Here is a 20797-nt window from a genome sequence, read left to right on the forward strand (position 1 = left end):
ATAGAATAGTCCATTCATTTCGAGTTTGTTAAAGTTAAAAGAAATAATGGAGATCCAATAATTCACTATAAAACATAATAACACAACACAAAATCACGAAATATACCACTTCCAGTCGTTGAATATTGTCGCATTTTCTCTTGTGAAACCTAGAGATATATTAAATGAAGCTGATGTCGGTTTTCGAATCGAATTATCCTTTTTTGTGCCATTTCAAGAAAAGGCATAACCACAACCTTCCAGCATGTTCGCCCAAATACAGATTCTGGATATTGTTGGTTTTTGCAAACTGAATGCCATCTGTTGAAGATCCTTTCAGTTAAGTCCAAGAAATTTAGTTTCCATTGCCATGCTATATTCAATCAGCTATTGTTCTTGTCGGTTAGATAGAACAGTTTTTCGCTCGAGTTCGGCCTTTCTGGCTAAATCAGCTGGTAAATATCCGCCCCCTGTAGCTGAGTGGTCATCGCGCAGAATGTCAATCCTAAAGGTCCCGGGTTCGATTCCTGACTGGGTGGGGGATTTTATCCGCTGAGGGACTGGGTGTTGTGTTGTTGTAATAATCATCATTTCATCCCCATCGACGCGCAAGTCGCCGAAGTGGCGTCAAATCAAAATATTTGCACATGGCGAACAGTCTACCCGACGGGAGACCCTAGTCACTCGACATTTACATTTTAGCTGATAAATCTGATTTTAGTAGAATACACAGTGTTACTGAGAACTTGGAAAGTTTTTGCTGCCTTCAAGAAGCCCATTTCTTTTCTCTAATCTTTTTAATTGCCCTTTGCTTACCAGACTGTTCCCACAACTTTCGAGCTCGTGAAGTCATTTCTGAAGCAATATCTTCGCATAAGTGAAACTGGCTGTCAAAAGTACGGTACAAATGTGGAATACTAGTATTCCATCTTGAAATTCAGAAACGGAAATAAAATCCAAAATTAAATTTAAATTGGCAACAAACACACTATTTAATAGCTTAGTGTATTAGCTAAATGTCTGTTTAGAAAATATATTAAAAATTTACGTATTATGACAAGAATGAAGCTGAAAACCACCAAATTGCAACAATTACTCCTCCTAGTGAATTCGCAGTGGCTGCCAACTGCAATTTTAAGGCATCCCAAAGCAGTTTACAGTTGCCGATCGTGGTTTTCAAGTAGCTCACCAGAGTACAGCACTTGCAAGGCGCGTAAATCGTAGTATTTCATATTACTGCCCTATCCCATGTTTGTATCTCTTCCTCTATTACGAAGCCGCACAGCTGGAGAACCATGGCAAATCAGAAACGTACAGTTCTGAGGGAAGAATTCATATTTATCTGGTAAGGTGGAAGTGTTCTCGCACGTGGAAGCAACCTGCACAGTAAGCGTTGCTGTTTGAGGTAATTTCCAAGAATGATTGTCTATCGAAGTTGGAGGGCTCCAAACGATACATATCGAACGTGCGATAGTAAATCGATTATGGAAGTCTCGTGGCGCGCGTTATGATCAATTATTTGTGATCGTCATTTTTATCAGTTTTGCGTCGTTTCTTCAGTTCGTATACATTACATTCCCGCCATAATTGTTGGTGACTCCATTGGGAAATCGACACGGTTTCTCTTGATAGCGAGTGTAATGTCTGCTGCTTCTCACGTTTCTTCTGCGGATTGCCTCACACGGAAGACTCTAATTCCATGCATATCCAGCATAGACAATGTTTGACTTTTTGACGGAAATGTGGACTCCTGCCTAACGAGGAAAGCAGGGACTGAGTTGACTGTGGCGCTGTGTAAGAGGAGTGTGGACACTGAGATTCCGTTGCAATTTCATTGCGGACTTTTCGGAGAGTGAACCAGCATCAGGAAAAATACGTGGTTCGAGTCCTCCAAATTATCGATTCAGACGAGCCTAATTCTTGTGTCGTGTTGGATTCGAGATTACACGTTGCAAGCCACAGAATCAGAAACTGAGTTATCGGCAAATACCGCGTGTGACTACTTCGGGTTTTGCCGAGAAGTGTGCTACGTGATGGTGACAAATGACAGTGTGCCAGTTGGTGGGCCGAATGAAACAGTAGAAGTAGACGAATCTCATATTGCTAGACGAAAGAATCAGAGAGGACAACATTCTAAAAGTGAAGTAGATCATATTTGAGTGGGATGGAAAGAGAGTCCTGCAAGTGTTTCGTTGTGAGGGTATTGTCCCGAGACAAGGTGACTTTAGTAGGTCTCATAAAACATTTCATACTGCCTGGAACAAAAGTCATCACAGACGGGTTTCAGTCTTACCACATTCTGAAAGCTGAACGGTTTGACCACGAATTCGTGAACCACTCTTTGGAGTTCGTCTCTTCAGATGACGCCAGTGTCCATACCCAGAATATAGAACGGCTGTGGAAGTATGTCAAGTCAACCATAAAAAGAGAAGGGCCTCCAGAACAGAGGGACGAACTGTACTCGTTCCAGTACCTACACTTCCACAACTTGCGTTTGCAGGGGGAAAGTCGACGCATGCGACACTCTGCCGATATTACTGCGCGATATTGGCAGAGTTTACCCTGGGTACGGGAAGAAAGGAATTGCCCCTGTAGCTTATACATCACGCGGTCTGTCAGAAGACGGTAACACCGACGACGAGTAAGGTAAGTCGTCTCCTTTGAATTTACAAGTGCTTCTCTTACGCTTTCTTTAGTCGTTGCAGTAGTGACAACTCGAATCACACTCGTAACGCGCGCCACGAGACTTCCATAACCGATTTACTATCGCACGTTCGATATGTATCGTTTGGAGCCCTCCAACTTCGATAGGCAATCATTCTTGGAAATTACCCTGTTTGAAACTAATAAATGTAACAAATAATAAATAAGTACGGTAGATTGTCAGTGTACTGATGTGGCGAGCCTTGCTGCATTGGACTGTAATGTTCAAATATCAGCGTCGAGACCACAAAGAAGCGCCGAGTTACGTCGCAGTTTGGGATCCGGACGGACAGATAGCGGGCTGCGCTGAGCTCGGCACTCCATACGGCGACCGCCGAGGAGCATCGCGCAGTGCGCAGTGCGACGGCAGGCCGCGAGCACGCGCTTTGAGTGCTAGTGTGCTGGAACTGGGAGCTACAGCATGCTGGAGGTGACGGCGCTGCTGGTGGTGACTGTCGTGGCGGCGCTCACCGCCGCGTACGTGTCCAGGAGGTGGCGCCTCTGGAACGAGATAGACAAGCTGCCGGGAGAGCTGGCCATACCGCTGCTAGGCAACACCTACAAGGTGCCCTTCATCGCTCGGGAAGGTAAGGCGGGTGGCGTGCGGCGCATTGTTGCGCACAAATCTGGCACTGGGGTTAAGGGGGTTGTTCACGGCTGCAAAAAGTGAATTCAGATTGTATACGAAATTTGGAGCCTTATTCTAGTTGTATCTCTCTGCCCTCGCGCCTGAATAGACGATGCAGCAATAACCACTGTCATGGAAATATATCTTATGTAATACACGTCAATGGGATAAATTATAGTGGCCGATTCCTCTCGTCGGCTTTGAATAATGACGTCATACCTAAGGCAAAGACACTACGTATAATCAATCTATGAAAGCAACGGGTCATATTCGTAAACAAACAAATATACTATACGATAAAATTACAATCACGTTCACGCAGTTATTTACTTAGTAACGAATTACAAAGAAACGAACTGTAAATAACGAAAACAATTAAGAAAAAGATTTGAAAACAAATTTTCATTTCTAGTAAGAAGTGTTCTCGTAATTTATGCGACTAAAAAGCACAGAGAATCTTCAAATTGCATTACAGTAAAGCACACAGAGAAGTAATATTGTTATAAAGTAGCGTTAATTTTATATTAATTATTGAATCTAACGGGAGAAGCGCAGGAAAGTTGGGGTTTTGGGTGGGGAGAAAATAGAATGTATCGGAGTAATGGTAAAATTAAACGAATCACAACACATATGAAAGAGTAGTATAAAATGTGGAGAAACCGACACACTAAACTGTAAAAGAAAAGCCGGTACATGACAAACGAATATCTACAAAAAACAAAGAATATTAGAATCGATAACTAGAATTAACCCCTTTAGGTAAATTCCACTTACAGATTGCAACCACTCCATGATTCACATGTAAATTATTTTTGCAGTTATATGCACTGAAACGCAATACTGTTTCTATATTTGTAATTGGTCTCTAAAACAACTGCGGAGTATAACAAAAACTGCAGTAGATAACTAGAACTGACCTTCTATAGGCTAAAGGTCAATTCAAGTTACCGATTACAATATTAGTAACTTTTTTGCAGTAGTTCAGAGGGCAATTACAAATGCAGAAAGCATATTAACGTATATTGTAATGCATACACTTGGTGAAAAAACGATCTAATTAAGGAATCATCGACTGGCTGGAATCGATAATAAGAATTGGCGTATATAGGAGGTCAGTTCTCGTTATCGATTCCAGCTTTTCAATTGTTCGTAATTATGGGCATCTATGCAGCAAATTTGTGGACTACGTTTTTGTAGGATTTCTTATTGACCTCAGAACTACTGCGAAAATTAACAAGTATTGTAGGTACAGCTTCCAAATTTTTCTCTATTTCATAGTAATGAAGATATTAATACCGTATGCAGAAATCCTGTAACACTTTAGTGTACACACTTGTTAAAACGATCTAAATCACAAACTGTGGAATGGTTGGAATCAGTAATTAGAATTAACCTATATAGGTGAGTTCCAATTACCGATTTCAGTATTTGTTAGACCCTACTTTTTGTCAAATTTCATTATATGTGTAGATTTAACAACTAGTATTAAAAGTTAACGCTGATTCATAATATTATGACCTCACCATGCACTATACTGTACTGGATTTAAAGGTTCTCTGTGCTTTTCTTACTCACATATATTACGAAAATTATATTTTTCTGACATGTATACTCCTCTTTTGCTATTCTTGTTTATTTTCGTTACCTTTTATTCTTGTCAGTACAATTTATGTCCAAGTAATTAATCACGCGAACTGTGTAATTTTATCGTACGCTACATCCGTTTGTTTATGAATGTGATCAGTCGCTTTCAGAGATTGCCTCTATGTAGCTTCTCTGTTTCAGGTATGACGTCATTGCTCAAAGTCGATGTGCGGAATCGGACACTAGAACTGACCACGTCAATAGACTTGAGAAATATGGGCTGTAACTTATTGATTTTCGACTTGTCCCCAAACACTTTGCTAAACATTTTGGATAAAATAATTTTGGTCACTGAGTGGCATCATTGCAACTGCTAAAACAGCTTAATTATCGACCTTTCAACCGACTCCCTGCAATCCTCTTCTGGGTGGTTCAGTTGATTTTAGAAGGCAGAATACTGGAACTGCAGCACGAGTGATGCCTGTATTAAAAATTACTTGTAGAAATTCTTTTTCTGGCCGGTAATGTCTGTTATGTTCTTAAGCCGAAAATGTTTACAAGGATAGGCAAGACATAGTAGAGAGTAACGTAACTTTTGGCAATACCAAATAGCGACACGACCTCCATTAATGATTGTATGCACATGCTGTTCACAATTAAGAAAATTATTTGTAAAGACGTAAATTTAATTTCCTTTTTCATTCAATCTGGCCATATATGGGTAATCAGACTCTATCTTACTTCTAACCTGACATTCAACTTGCCATTCTACGTTCATGAAGATGCAAAACTGGTTCTTTTTTCTGATGATACAAGTATAGTAATCACGCCCGACAAACAAGAGTTAGCTGAGTGAATTGTAAATAACGTCTTTTAGAAAATTATTATGTGGTTCTCTGCAAATGGACTCTCATTAAATTTTGAGAAAACACAGTACATAAAATTCTGTACAGTAAATGTCATAACACCATTGATAAATATAGACTCTGGAGAAAGGTCTATTGCTAAGGCTGAATATTCAGTATTTCTGGGTGTGCGCATTGATCAGAAATTGATTTGGAAGAAACACATTGATGATCTACTGAAACAGTTAGGGTAACTGCAAATTTTAGTGATAAATATATCAGTAAATTTGATCTATGGAACAAGTACTGATGTAATGTAATATAATATAATGTTGTATAAAACATTTAATAAGACAAGCATGTAGTAAGTTACATCCAATATATATTTGTGTCCTGTTTATCTTGATCATCCAGAGTAACATTTTGTCCAGAAGTGAAACATAAAATGTATTTAACAAATGTCCTTTACCTACCAGGGGAACATTAATCAGTGTGATTGCCGTTGTTGTAGCTTAGTTCGTGACGAAGATGTGAAACAGTGCGTCTTTCTTAAATATCACCCTATATTTTGTGTTCGGTAATCGGCTTGGTCTTTCACTCTTCTGTAATAGCACCCAGTGCACTCCTTGTACTGTGCGCGACATATTGTTTAAAAGCACTATTGAACTGTAAAAACGTATCAGTACTGTAAACAAATAAAATGCTATTGCAGTTACTGATCTGCTAACTTCCGTTCTTCATAGGCGAGTAGTACTTCTACCTGCTCTTCGTCGACCCACACAAACCTTCAACTGAAGATGTATATCTGAATGACTGGTATACTGTATCTTTGTGTTTCCATTTGTTTACCGCCAGCATTACCAATTGGACGTGTAATGTTCCACAGGTACCTGCACTTGTGCTAGTACAGAACAAAGTCCATTTTGTGTCATGTTTTTAATAACTTCCTTTTTATGTGAATGGAACTCTATGATGCGCTTACAGGTCTGGAGGGGACGAAGTGGATTACCGAATGCAAAGTGTAGGGTGCTGATGTTCATATTGTCGTGACGAACAAAGTTACATAAAAGGGTGTCATGCTGGTTAATGTACCACTAGTAGCAAACAAAGCGGAAAGAAACACAATACAATACCAAAGTCGAATTAAAGACTTGTTGACTTAAACTAGCAGGTTGGTGCATAAGTTCGTAGCGTTTTTGTTTTGCATGTTGGTATTTCGGTTGCTATGAGTTTACTTAACGATTATCATTTTTATTTATGGTTAACTGTTGCTGTTTGAGTTTAAATATTGTCATTATAACATTTGTAAATAGTGAGTGGAGGAATGGACGCTAGGAATAGGAATGCCAAGTGAAGAAATCGGAACATTTACGATCTGTTCTTCTACTTGAGACCAACAGTGGGTTGACAGCAATGGCGGCACCTAGAAACATTTGCCCCGTGTATGTGAGTAATGTCATTTTCTCGTATTAAGGAGGATCGTTTTGACATTAGTGACTCTCCACCTTCAGGAAGACCTTCAGGGTTTGACGAAGATTGTTTAAACGCATTAATCAACAATGGTTTGCGTCAGTGCACCCGAGAACTGGCGCATATGAAGAACAGTGATCGTTCCACCATTGTGTAATATTTGCATGCAGTGGAGAAGGTTCAAAAATCGGGTTTGGCCGTACCGCATACTCTAAACCCCAAAAATCAGCTGGTGTCCGTATATGCGTCACTGCTCTACCGTCATCAATTGGCTCGTGATGAACACCGACCAGTCCCGTCCAGTATCTTTACTGGTGATGAGAAATGGTGTCTATATGCTAACATAAGGAAAAGAAAGTCATAGTCGATCCCAAACAAAGCAGCGACTCCCCGGTCAAAGATAATGTTCTCCATTTGATGGAATAGCAACTATATAGTGTGCTACGAATTGCTTCTCGAAGGTATAGCCATCACTGCTGACATTTATTGTCAACAACTGAGACGTCTTGCAGAAGCAATCCGAAACAACCTCCAGATAGACTTTGTGAAGTGATGCTGTTCCAGGATAAAGCCCGCCCGCATCCTCCTAGACTGACAAAAACAATACAAAGGATACGGGCTGGGAAGTCATTCCGCACCCATCTTACTCACCTGATCTTGCGCACTCAGATTTTCACCTTTCTCTCTCTGTATCGAACAGCCTTCAAGGAACTACCTTTCCGGATGAAAATTGACTCCGAACATCGCTACACGAGTGTCTTGCCTCAAAACCGCGTTATTTCTAGACGCTGAATCGAAATGTTACTCCAGCGTTATCAGCCTGCTGCAAATAGTGAAGGAAAATATATTATTGATCGCCTAAAGTCTCTGTTGAGTTTATTAAACTTATGTAAAAACGCTATGAACTTATGCTCCGACTCAATATGAGCGTTAGCATCAATGGATATGAAAGAAAGGGCAGAGGAACATGCGAAATAGATCCTAAAGTAAAGCGCAGGTACCGAATTTAAGGTAAAAGGAAGCAGCGTGATTGATTGAGAACTGAAATGGGAAATAAACCTAACTGGGGGACGATGGGAGCTTTTGGTTTACCGTTTCGGAGAGGAAAACTAGCCATAAACGTTAATTTTTTTTTAGGAAAAGCTGTCAAATGGACAGAGGGAAGTGATTCAGCTTTTTCTTAAATGCTGCAGGGTTCTGCACTGAACTGTGCACACAGGGAGGACTGAAGGGTTAGATGTACTTTCTGTTCCACAGATTGATTGTGATGAGATCCTCAGAGATGCCCTTCTACGGATCCTACGTGAAATGATCCTCATGTATATGAGAAAGACCAAAGATTTTAAGCATATTTCCATCTAAATGGCAATTTAAGTAATACAAAATCCGCTTTAATCAAAGAGAAATGTTCTCAAAAATTACTAGTTACAAATATATTCTAAAACATTTAAATTTGCAACCACAAAGGTGCATACGATAATTTTTAGGCTACTATAACCATTAACCCCCCCCCCTCCCCCCACGAACCATGGACCTTGCCGTTGGTGGGGAGTTTGCGTGCCTCAGCGATGCAGATAGCCGTACCGTAGGTGCAACCACAACGGAGGGGTATCTGTTGAGAAGCCAGAAAAAAAACTTGTTCCTGAAGAGGGGCAGCAACCTTTTCAGTAGTTGCAGAGCAACAGTCTTGATGGACGACTGATCTGGCCTTGTAACAATAACCAAAACGGCCTTGCTGCGCTGGCACTGCGAACGGCTGAAAGCAAGTGGAAACTACAGCCGTAATTTTTCCCGAGGGCATGCAGCTTTACTGTATGGTTAAATGATGATGGCTTCCTCTTGGTGAAAATATTGTGGAGGTAAAATAGGCGCCCATTCGGATCTCCGGGCGGGGAATACTCACGAGGACGTCGTTATCAGGAGAAAGGAAACTGGCGTTCTACGGATCGGAGTGTGAAATGTCAGATCCCTTAATCGGGTAGGTAGGTTAGAAAATTTAAAGAGGGAAATGGATAGTTTAAAGTTAGATATAGCGGGAATTAGTGAAGTTCGGTGGCAGGAGGAACAAGACTTTTGGTCAGGTGAATACTGGCTTATAAATACGAAATCAAATAGAAGTAATGCAGGAGTCGGTTCAATAATAAATAAAAAAATAGGAGTGCGGGTAAGCTACTACAAACAGCATAGTGAACGCATTACTGTGGCCAAGATAGACACGAAGCCCACGCCTACTACAGTAGTACAAGCTTATATGCCAACTAGCTCTGCAGATGATGATGAAATTGATGAAATGTATGATGAGGTAAAAGAAGATATTCAGATAGTGAAGGGACACGAAAATATAATAGTCATGGGTGACTGGAATTCGATAGTAGGAAAACGAAGAGAAAGAAACGTAGTAGGTGACTATGGACTGGGGATAAGAAATGAAAGAGGTAGCCGCCTGGTAGAATTTTGCACAGACCATATCTTAATCATAGCTAACACTTGGTTCAAGAATCGTGAAAGAAGGTTGTATACTTGGAAGAAGTCTGGAGATGCTAGAAGATATTAAGTAGATTATATAATGGTAAGACAGTTAGGAACCAGTTTTTAAATTGTAAAACATTTCCAGCGGCAGATATGGTCTCTGACCACAATCTATTGGTTATGAACTGTAGATTAAAACTGAAGAAACTGCAAAAAGGTGGGAATTTAAGAAGATGACATCTGGATAAACTGACTAAACCAGAGGTTGTACAAATTTCAGGGAGAGCATAAGGGAACAATTGACAGGAATGGAGGAAAGAAATACAGTAGAAGAAGAATGCGTAGGTTTGAGGGATGAAGTAGTGAAGGCAGCAGAGGATCAAGTAGGTAAAAAGACGAGGGCTAATAGTAATCCTTGGGTAACAGAAAAACCATTAATTTTAATTGTTGAAAGGAGAAAATATAAAAATGCAGTAAATGAAGTAGACAAAAAGGAATACAAACGTCTCAAAAATGAGTTCGACAGGAAGTGTAAAATGGCTGAGGAGGAATGGCTAGCGGACAAATGAAAGGATTTAGAGGCTTATCTCACTAGGGGTACGATAGATACAGCTTACAGGAAAATTAAAGGAACCTTTGGAGAAAAGAGAACCACTTGTATGAATATCAAGAGCTCAGATGGAAACCCAATTCCAAGCAAAGAAGGGAAAACAGGAAGTTGGAAGGAGTATATAGAGGGTCTATACAAGGGCGATGTACTTCAGGACAATATTATGGAAATGGAAGAAGATGAAGATGAAATGAGAGATATGATACTGCGTGAAGAGTTTGACAGAGCACTGACAGACCTGAGTCGAAACAAGGCCACGGGAGTAGACAACATTCCACTAGAACTACTTTTAGCCTTGGGAGAGCCAGTCCTGACAAAACTCTACCATCTGGTGAGCAAGATGTATGAGACAGGCGAAATACCCTCAGACTTCAAGAAGAATATAATAATTCAAAATGGTTCAAATGGCTCTGAGCACTATGGGACTCAACTGCTGAGGTCTTAAATGCGCAAATAATCTAAAATTTAATAGTCGCTTTGAAAATTGTTTACTGACGTAATGATAAATGGTTCAAATGGCTCTGAGCACTATGGGACATAACTTCGGAGGTCATCAGTCCCCTAGAACTTAGAACTACTTAAACCTAACTAACCTAAGGACAACACACACATCCATGCCCGAGGCAGGATTCGAACCTGCGACCGTAGCGGTCGCGCGGTTCCATACTGTAGCGCCAGAACCGCTCGGTCACCAGCGGCCGGCTATAGTAATTCCAATCCCAAAAAATCAGGTGTTGACAGATGTGAAATTACCAAACTGTCAGTTTAATAAGTCACGGCTGCAAAATACTAACGCGAATTCTTTACAGACGAATGGAAAAACTGGTAGAAGGTGACCTCGGGGAAGATCAGTTTGGATTCCTTAGAAATATTGGAACTCGTTGTAACGGAACCTATTAAAGGCTTTATTGTAACGAAGTATGCGATACCCTCCTAATTCAACCAGTTTAACTAGCAATTATGATAACAGGAAAGTATACTTGAAAAAAGAGACAGCATTGGTCGTATATTTTTTACTATTGTAAAATCGATTTTCTGTCACTGAGTGACCATCTTCAGTGCTAGAAGTTAAAAATTTTTTCACATTACGATCAGAGAGTACAACATAGAAAATCACAATTACATCTGCATATGAACATAACACTTGTTAGAAACAAACATATATTGTATAACTTAAATTGGGATGCACTGTTGTCACTAAGCTTACGGCAATCACATAGACTGAGGTGGCTGTTTACCTGCACTTGTTCAGCAGACCTCAGTGTGACGGGGCTTGACACGCCCTCTATGTGACATGTGTCACGTGAAGACATAGTATTATTGGTTTTGCGAATTATTAACACTAAATAACTCTTGTACTTTTGTGAATGGTGTAGTAATTCAAATTTAAAATGTACGTACAACACGTAGCAAACGCAGGAGAATATCTAAAATACATTGGCATATTCTTTTTTATAAACTATAAAACATAAAATAGATCGATAAGTTGTTAGAGTGCAGAACATATAAAAAGCAAAAGATAATGCCAAAGAATAATAAATGAACAACATAAAAAGAGGCGCAACACAGGTCTTTCTTAAAAATTTCAGAAACCACAGTAATATGTCCAGCGTGGAAATAACCGAGTTCATAGAATTATTATCATTCTGCTTAAAATATAACTACTTCACATTTAACGATAAAATTTATGTCCAAAAAGACGGACTCAGCATGGAAAACTCTGTATCAGGGATTATGGCAGACATTTTTATTAACTATCTTGAATTGAAATTACTAAAAGATTTTCCAACAGTAGCTAAAAAGATCGTATACTACTATAGATATGTAGACGACACGCTATTGCTTATTAATGGTAGTCAATCTGATATTGACGAAGTCGTCAGTACATTTAATAGCTTACAAAACAAAATTGCTTTCACAGTTGAAAAAGAATAGAATGGAGTCATTAATTTTTTAGACCTAACCATTGGAAGGGAAAATGGAAAACATACATTTGACATTTACAGAAAATCAACATTCACAGATATCATCTTAGATTATCGTTCACAACACCCAGACCAACACAAAAAAGCGTTTTTCCACTTTGCATTTCATCGTATGTTCCGATTACCATTCTCTAAGAAAAACCATGAGAAAGAGTTAAACATAGTTAAACAAATTGGGAGAAATAATAATTACCCGTTGAAATATGTCATGAACATTGATGAGATGACAGCCAAAAAATATAGTAAAGACAATTTAAGGCGGAATGAGACAAGCGAAACTAAAAATCAAAAATTTATCACATTGCCTTTCTATGGTCCCATTAGCAATAAAATTGCCAGTGTATTCAAGAAGAGAAATATTAATGTAGGTTTCTCGACGGCGAACAGACTGGGCGTGCTTTTAAGGAATAACATTCATGAACGTAAAGTCTTACATGAATCAGGTGTTTACAAACTTATGTGTGCCACGTGTAATGCAGGTTACATAGGGCAAACAGGACGAAAATTAGAAACAAGGTTCCGTGAGCACGTTGCACTTCAGACGAAAGATATTGCTGAAAAATCGAATTTCGCAGCCCATCTGGTAGCAACTGGTCATACAACTCCAGATTTGACATCGCAATTGAAATTGTTGCACAAGGGTAAAAAAGGTCGCCTTCTCGACCTTATGGAAGAGATGGAGATCTTTTGTCATAATAAAGCTACAGATATCGCGCTGCTTAACGAGCAAACGATATCGAGAAGCACACATTTTTGGGAATGCTTCTCCGATTTACTGTGAAGTAAGGTCAACTTGTGGTCATTTATCACAATTTGCAATTCATAGTCAGCTGCTTGTTATCCCTTATATACAACGCCTCAGTCATAGTCGCTACGAGAACACGTATAATGGCCGCTATTTCAACTATCTCAACACATTGACACACATGTTTTCAGTTTGTTTTAATAACATTACTAATTTCGATATTTTAAAAGATGCTTCTTTCTTTTTTGTTCTGTAATTTACAGAACTTATGGACACCTACTGAACATAATTTTACGACAGTCGACATCTCGTAGGCGTTGACACAAAGTAATACAGACCGGTTATCACTTTACGTAATTATTTTTAATGTATGTTAACAATTCTTTTGCTATTTGAATAAGTGCTGGATATCGTGCATAGTCTATGTTTAATTTCTCTAAAGTACGATGTACATTTTGGTATAAGTGACACTATTATTTGTCCTTCCTCACGATGGTTTCTCGATGATTGATGTATACTACTTGTTCGCACCTTATATTTGCACGGCATTTTAATTATTAAGTAACGGCAGTTTCGTACTGTGATTATTTTTTATATATTTGGCTCCTTAGTATTAACGTTATTATTTTTTATATATTTGACTCCTTGGTATTAACGATTGTTACATAAATTACGAACGTTGTACTTTTGACTTCCCATGCCAGATGGTCTGTGTTACGTTTTTTAAGAAAGACCTGTGCTGCGCCTCTTTTTATGTTGTTCATTTATTATTCTTTGGCATTATCTTTTGCTTTTTATATGTTCTGCACTCTAACAACTTATCGATCTATTTTATGTTTTATAGTTTATAAAAAAGAATATGCCAATATATTTTAGATGTTCTCCTGCGTCTGCTATGTGTTGTACGTACATTTTAAATTTGAATTACTACACCATTCACAAAAGTACAAGAGTTATTTAGTGTTAATAATTCGCAAAACCAATAATACTATGTCTTCACGTGACACATGTCACATAGAGGGCGTGTCAAGCCCCGTCACACCGAGGTCTGCTGAACAAGTGCAGGTAAACAGCCACCTCAGTCTATGTGATTGCCGTAAGCTTAGTGACAACATTGCATCCCAATTTAAGTTATACAATATAGGTTTGTTTCTAACAAGTGTTATGTTCATATGCAGATGAAATTGTGATTTTCTATGTTGTACTCTCTGATCGTAATGTGAAAAAATTTTTAACTTCTAGCACTGAAGATGGTCACTCAGTGACAGAAAATCGATTTTACAATAGTAAAAAATATACGACCAATGCTGTCTCTTTTTTCAAGTATACCTGTTATCTGGTCGTAGTGCACAAGACAACATGGAGTCGCCAATCAACAGAAAAGTAATTGTGTATGTTAGCAATGATTGCATAACATGTCTACATAAACAGTCAACCCATTAAAATATAATTAATAATTCAATGACACTAAAGTTAACATCACTTGAACACTGATACAGCAGATGTCATTATGTAAAAACACTATATTCAAATGATATTATTAATATGAAATACGAATAATATTGATCAACTTACGTATTTTCGATCTCCTTAAATAAAAATTACGCAGTGAAAACTAATTATTCACTTGGACTGTTTTCACTCACTGTTCACGTAAGCACATCTACTTTAAACGAGGACCCTGTAATTTTTAATGATTCACATTATTTACTTATGTATGCAAATGACAGAAGTCAATAGATGTACCTTTGAAAAGCGACCTTTTTGCAAGAAAGAATTGTTCTGACAAGTTGACAAACCTGTCTGTCATTTTAATGTCCTGTTCACTTATGTCACTCGATGTAAATTTGCACAAATTACGATAACAGATCGATGCCTGACGTGTAAATCACATCTCTTCTTAGGAGTTCTTTGACGGGGTTATAAATACAAGCAGCAAGAAGCCCCGTCAACTCAGTCTTGATAGAACTTTTGTAAAGTGTGTATGTTATTGTCTTATGTGGAAAAACAATGGAAAGATGTTGTAAAAAAAGTGTTACTCTGTACTGTGACAACGTCTCTGGGTGGTCAGCGGAGATAAGATGGCTACCATGATAATAAATAGTTGACCTATGCTGTCGTTTATTATTTATCAACAAGCACATCAACAACACGGGACCTCATCTTTTTACCCCTAGACGAATACATATAGAGCCAACATTAACATCAAGATACAGCAGTGAACCAGCCTGCAACAGCAGCAACTACTAAAATACAATTTAATGGCGCCAACCCAATTCTCTATATCAAGTGCTAACAAGCTTCGTATATTGGAATGATATAGTGCAAATATAGGAATATCAACGATTGGGCGACCATTATAACTTGAGGTAATACTGACCCTACGACTTATCTTAGAAGATAGATTAAGGATAGGCAAACCTACGTTTCTAGCATTTGTCGAGAAAGTTTTTGACAATGTTGACTGGAACACTCTCTTTCAAATTCTGACGGTGGCAGGAGTAAAATACAGGGAGCGAAAGGCTATTTACAATTTGTGCAGAAACTGGATGGCTGTTATAAGAGGCGAGGGACATGAAAGGGAAGCAGTGGTTGGGATGGGAGTGAGACAGGGTTGTAGCCTCTCCTCGATGTTATTCAATCTGTATATTGAACAAGCAGTAAAGGAAACAAAAGAAAAATTCGGAGTAGGTAGTAAAATCCATGGAGAAGAAATAAAAAGTTTGAGGTTCGCCGATGATACTGTAATGCTGTCAGAGACAGCAAAGGACCTGGAAAAGCAGTTGATCGGAATGGACAGTGTCTTGGAAGGAGGATGTAAGATGAACTTCTACAAAAACAAAACGAGGATAATGGAATGTAGTCGAGTTAAGTCGGGTGATGCTCAGGGAATTAGATTAGGAAATGAGACACGTAAAGTAGTAAAGGAGTTTTGCTATTAGGGGAGCAAACTAACTAATGATGGTCGAAGTTGGGAGGATATAAAATGTAGACTGAGAATGGAAAGGAAAGCGTTTCTGAAGAAGAGAAATTTGTTAACATAGAGTATAGATTTAAGTGTTAGGAAGTCGTTTCTGAAAGTATTTGTGTGAAGTGTTGCCATGTATGGAAGTGAAACATGGACGATAAATAGAGAGAGAAAAGAATAGAGAGAGAAAAGAAAAGAATAGAAGAGAAAAGAAGCTTTCGAAATGTGGTGCTACAGAAGAATGCTGAATGCTGAATGGGTAGATCTCTTAACTAATGAGGAAGTATTGAATAGAATTGGGGATAGGAGGATTTTGTGGCACAACGTGAATAGAAGAAGGGTTCCGTTGGTAGGACTTGTTCTGAAGCATTGAGGGATCACCAGTTTAGTATTGGAGGGCAGCGTGGAGTGTAAAAATCGTAGAGGGGAACCAAGAGATGAATACACTAAGCTGATTCAGAAGGATGTAGGTTGCAGTAGGTACTGGGAGACGAAGAAGCTAGCACAGGATAGAGTAGCATGGAGAGCAGCATCAAACCAGTCTCAGGACTGAAGACCACAACAACAACATAAACATACATCATCAAAGAGAAAATCAGTTTATAACACTTATTTACATTGATCACATTACTGCACTGACTATGTGTAGAATCCAGATTTTTGCTAACACTCACGATTTCTGATACTGTAAGTAGGCTGTTTAGGTTTTTATGTTGGTAACGCCACGTAGTGCTCTGTATGAAAATCGCTGACTGCGCTGTGTGCAGTCTGTGGCTGGTTGGTCTCATTGTTGGAATATTCCGTTATGTAGCGTTGGACAGTTGGATGCGAACAGCGCGTAGTGTTGGGCAGTTGGAGGTGAGCCGCCAGCAGTGGTGGACGTCGGGAGAGAGATGCCAGAGTTTTGAGAGGTTACTATGAACTGACGATCTGGACGTGTGTCCGTCAGTAAAAGGAAATTTGTAAGACATATTATGACTTTTGAACACTATTTAGGTAAATACATTGTTTGTTCTCTATCAAAATCTTTCATTTGCTAACTGTGCCTGTCAGTTAGAATCTTTTACTTAGCTGGCAGTATTGGCGCTCGCTGTATTGCAGTAGTTCGAGTAACGAAGATTTTTGTGAGGTAAGTGATTCATGAAAAGGTGTAGGTTATTGTTAGTCAGTGCCATTCTTTTGTAGGGATTATTAAAAGTCAGATTGTGTTGCGCTAAAAATATTGTGTGTCAGGTTAGTGACGATCAGAATAAGTAAAGAGAGAATTGTCTCAGTACGTTCATTTTTGTTCAGCTGTTTCATTATCAAGTAACGTAGAAGTTTACAGTCATTCTTTACATTCACAGGGGAAGTTTCAGTACTTACTATTAGTAATGTGTACACATCAGTCGGTGCTACATAGGAAATTCGTCAACGGAGCAGTAGCAGTTATACACCAAAATATCCTTTAGGACCCTCTCAAACTAAACTTCAGTATCAGTTAAACTTTTTATTGCTGTTGAAAAGTTATTGATAATATATTCGCTTTATTAATTGACAACTTTATGGATCAAAGTAAGAGACTTTAAATATTTACGAAAATTATTGTCTTTACTGGTTTTTTATACCATGAGTTGTGGTGTTGGTTTGGACAACTATATTATTTATGGCAGATTACCTTAGGGAATAAATATACTGATCAGGTATCTGACGGCTGATTTAGAGGAAGAGACCAATCAACGAAGTCATCGGTGTCATCGGATTAGGGAAGGATGGGGAAGGAATTCGGCCGTGCCCTGTCAAAGAAACCATCCCGACATTTGCCTGAAGCGATTTATGGAAATCACGGAAAACCTAAATCAGGATGGTCGGACGCAGGATTGAACCGTCGTCCTTCCGAATGCGAGTCCAGTGTGCTAACCACTGCGCCACCTCGCTCGGTCAGGTATCTGAAGGATGTTCTTTATTTCAGATCAAAATAATTCATATTACTACCTTTCTGACTGGAAAAGCTTCACCTTGGCTTGATGAGCTACACCCCGCGCATCCCTCCATCCCCACCCCGACCCCTCCAAAAAAAGAAAAATATCCCGTTAGGTACTATGGTTTGAAAGTACCCGATTTGTCCATGATTTTTTATTTATTGACGTCTGATAACATCCTTATTGCAAAGACAAATTTATTTAAGTGCTGCAGCATTTCCACATATGCTCCTCTCACCTGAATCTATTATCAGTTTTTAATCCCAAGAACTTAACGCTGTCGGTATCCTCTTGTCGGTCATCATATTCTGCACAGATACTGGGAGGAAACCTCTAGGATTTAAACTATGTATAGCGTGTTTTCAATATTTAGTGACAAAAAATTGGCTACGGGCCATTTACTAATATCCATGAAGAATATATTAATTGATCTATCTAAAACTATACTTGATTTGTTATTTACTGCAATGTGTTTGTCATTTGCAAACAATACTAACCAAGCAGCTGCCGATGTTACTAGTGAAGAGTCATTAATACACAGTACGCCAATTGTTAGAAAAGAAGGTAATTTGGATATCATTGTTAGTAGGCATACCTACACAAGATGTTTGACTGTTGTTTCAGAAATTCTAGGTGGAAAATAAAAATGGTTTTAGAGCTTATTATACATGATGATTTTCTCTAATAGACCTAGGACCAGAGAAATCATTCTTTTTACTGTAACAGATACCTTCCCAGATCCCAGAGGACACTGCCATTATTATCAATGATTTATGTTCATGAGTTATAATCATTGTTACTGCTACTATTTTACACAATGTATTCTCGATGTACATAAGCACAGGACTGTGTTCCGCAGTGCTACGGCATCGGTACTCGGCCTTTTTCAGATCTTCGCTCTCGCTGCAATTATTGCTCCAAGTCTTTATTTTTGCCATATGCCGTCTGCCAGCAATATGAACGATCAACCACGCGACTCATTTTGAATTTGGGGCTTCTCGAGCAGATCTATGTTTGTAGTTGGCGCTTGCAACTTGTTATGTCTTACACATACATTTGATCTGTGTCTGGATCTGTTACGTTGACTTGTTATCTGCACCAAGTCTTGAAGAATGGATTAGCACGCCTACCCCATCAGAAGTCGGTCACAGACTGGCGTTGGCAGTGAACGGAAGGTTATCAGCCGAAATATTTAAAGAGATAATAATGGTGCCCCGGATGCATACCTGAAAAATGATGCGATATGACAACGATGATTTTTCGGATTTTCGAAAATACTGAAAGTACAGTACATGCAGACGCATGTTTTTCTGATGCTGCTTTCCTTCTCCGGGATGAGCGTAAAATGAAATTTAAAAGATTACGCACAGTTTTCCGTTACTACCATGCTCAGTGTACATCAAACAGTTGCAGAGCAGGACTCTGGCGGAAAGACACACACTAGGCTTGGTCACGCACACGCCGTCACGCGCGATGCTCTCGTTCAAGGACGACCACGCCCCCCTCGTTCGACGTCAATTATTGTTATCGTGCCGTTGCCGATCACGCCAACTGGAAGTCCAGTTGCGACACGTTTTTGCCTCTAGTTCGACTGCAATGTTCGAAGTCCGTTTTGTAACAAAGTGTGTAATGTCTAGTCGACAACAAGGTAATGTAAGACTGAGTACAACCTTGAACAGATAAGGATGAGGCAAGAAATAAGCAGTAGCATATTCAAAGCAAGCATTGCTACACTAGAATGTATAAGTAGTGACACGCAGAAGTCTACATCGAAATGATCGGAGAGAGGTTGGAAGCCAGATTTTCCTGAATGCAAATCAAGAGCCTTAACCAAGAGCTCTCTATACGTTTTGTGACACATCAGTCCGTTATTGATCCGGGTCTATAAATCGTTTATAACCAACTGTTTTATGTGTAAACTGTTTATTTTCATCTTCTTCTATTTTGTATTGCGTAGTAATCAACATGGTGAGACATTGCTGGACATTAAAGTTTCAACACCGAGAGCAATTTGTTGTGCCAATGCAATATACTAGGAGGATTACGTGTTCCAGTTTGTAGTTGATGTGGAGGTGATCGGCCGAAACAATACGTGGTTCTGTCATCTATGGCAGAAATTCATTCGTGAAAGTGGCGGATTGGACTGTGTAAAGATTGGGACTTGGTACGGGCGTTGATAACCGATCAGTTCAGCGCCCCACAAACCAAACATCATCATATGACAGCAACAGTGGGACCCAGCTGAGTCGAACTGAAATAATCTTGAACATGTAGACCAGGGCGGCCAACCTTTTAGATTACGTGTGCCAGATTGGAAGAATACGAATATTTTATAACAGCAACGAGTGCCAGGAGTTTCAGATTCTAGATACTCAGTTTATCGTAACTTTACATAAATACATAATTTTTATGTTTTTCCTTTTTTACCAATCGTGTGATAGATGCTCACTTCTTGGACTGCATTGGCACCTGTGGGCAACATGCGAGCCGCGAGTTGGACACCCCTGTTGTAGACAGTGGAAGTGAGGTATAGTCTCTTCATCGTAAGAACAATCCTCATGCATACATTACCCTGCACATTCTTCCAAGTTTGCTATTATCTCGCTGGATTTTAATTCCAGCGAAGCTTCATCTATGTATAGTCGAATACAAGAATAACCTCACGTTTTATGTCACACTTCATCACAGTATCATCGACATTGAAACTTCCCCTTTGAATGTAAAGAATGACACTGCTGGGAAAACTCTTACGTTATTAGATTTTCAAAGAGATGAGCAAAACTCAACGTACTCAGACAGTTTTCTCTTTACTTATTCTGATCATTACTAAACTGACACACAATATTTTTG

The 20797-nt window shown here is 39.1% G+C and overlaps 1 protein-coding gene across 1 annotated transcript in view; it reads left to right on the forward strand.

Moving 5' to 3' along the window:
* Nucleotides 1-3017: 3017 nt before the first annotated feature.
* Nucleotides 3018-20797, forward strand: part of LOC124804811 (cytochrome P450 4C1-like) — a 132201-nt gene continuing 114421 nt past the window's right edge. The window contains exon 1 of the mRNA XM_047265150.1: nucleotides 3018-3269. Within this exon, the coding sequence (XP_047121106.1) occupies nucleotides 3104-3269 (166 nt within the window). The 5' untranslated portion in view covers nucleotides 3018-3103. The remainder of the gene's footprint in view (nucleotides 3270-20797) is intronic.

This window comes from Schistocerca piceifrons, chromosome 7 (assembly GCF_021461385.2).
Source record: "Schistocerca piceifrons isolate TAMUIC-IGC-003096 chromosome 7, iqSchPice1.1, whole genome shotgun sequence".
Lineage (NCBI taxonomy): Eukaryota > Metazoa > Arthropoda > Insecta > Orthoptera > Acrididae > Schistocerca > Schistocerca piceifrons.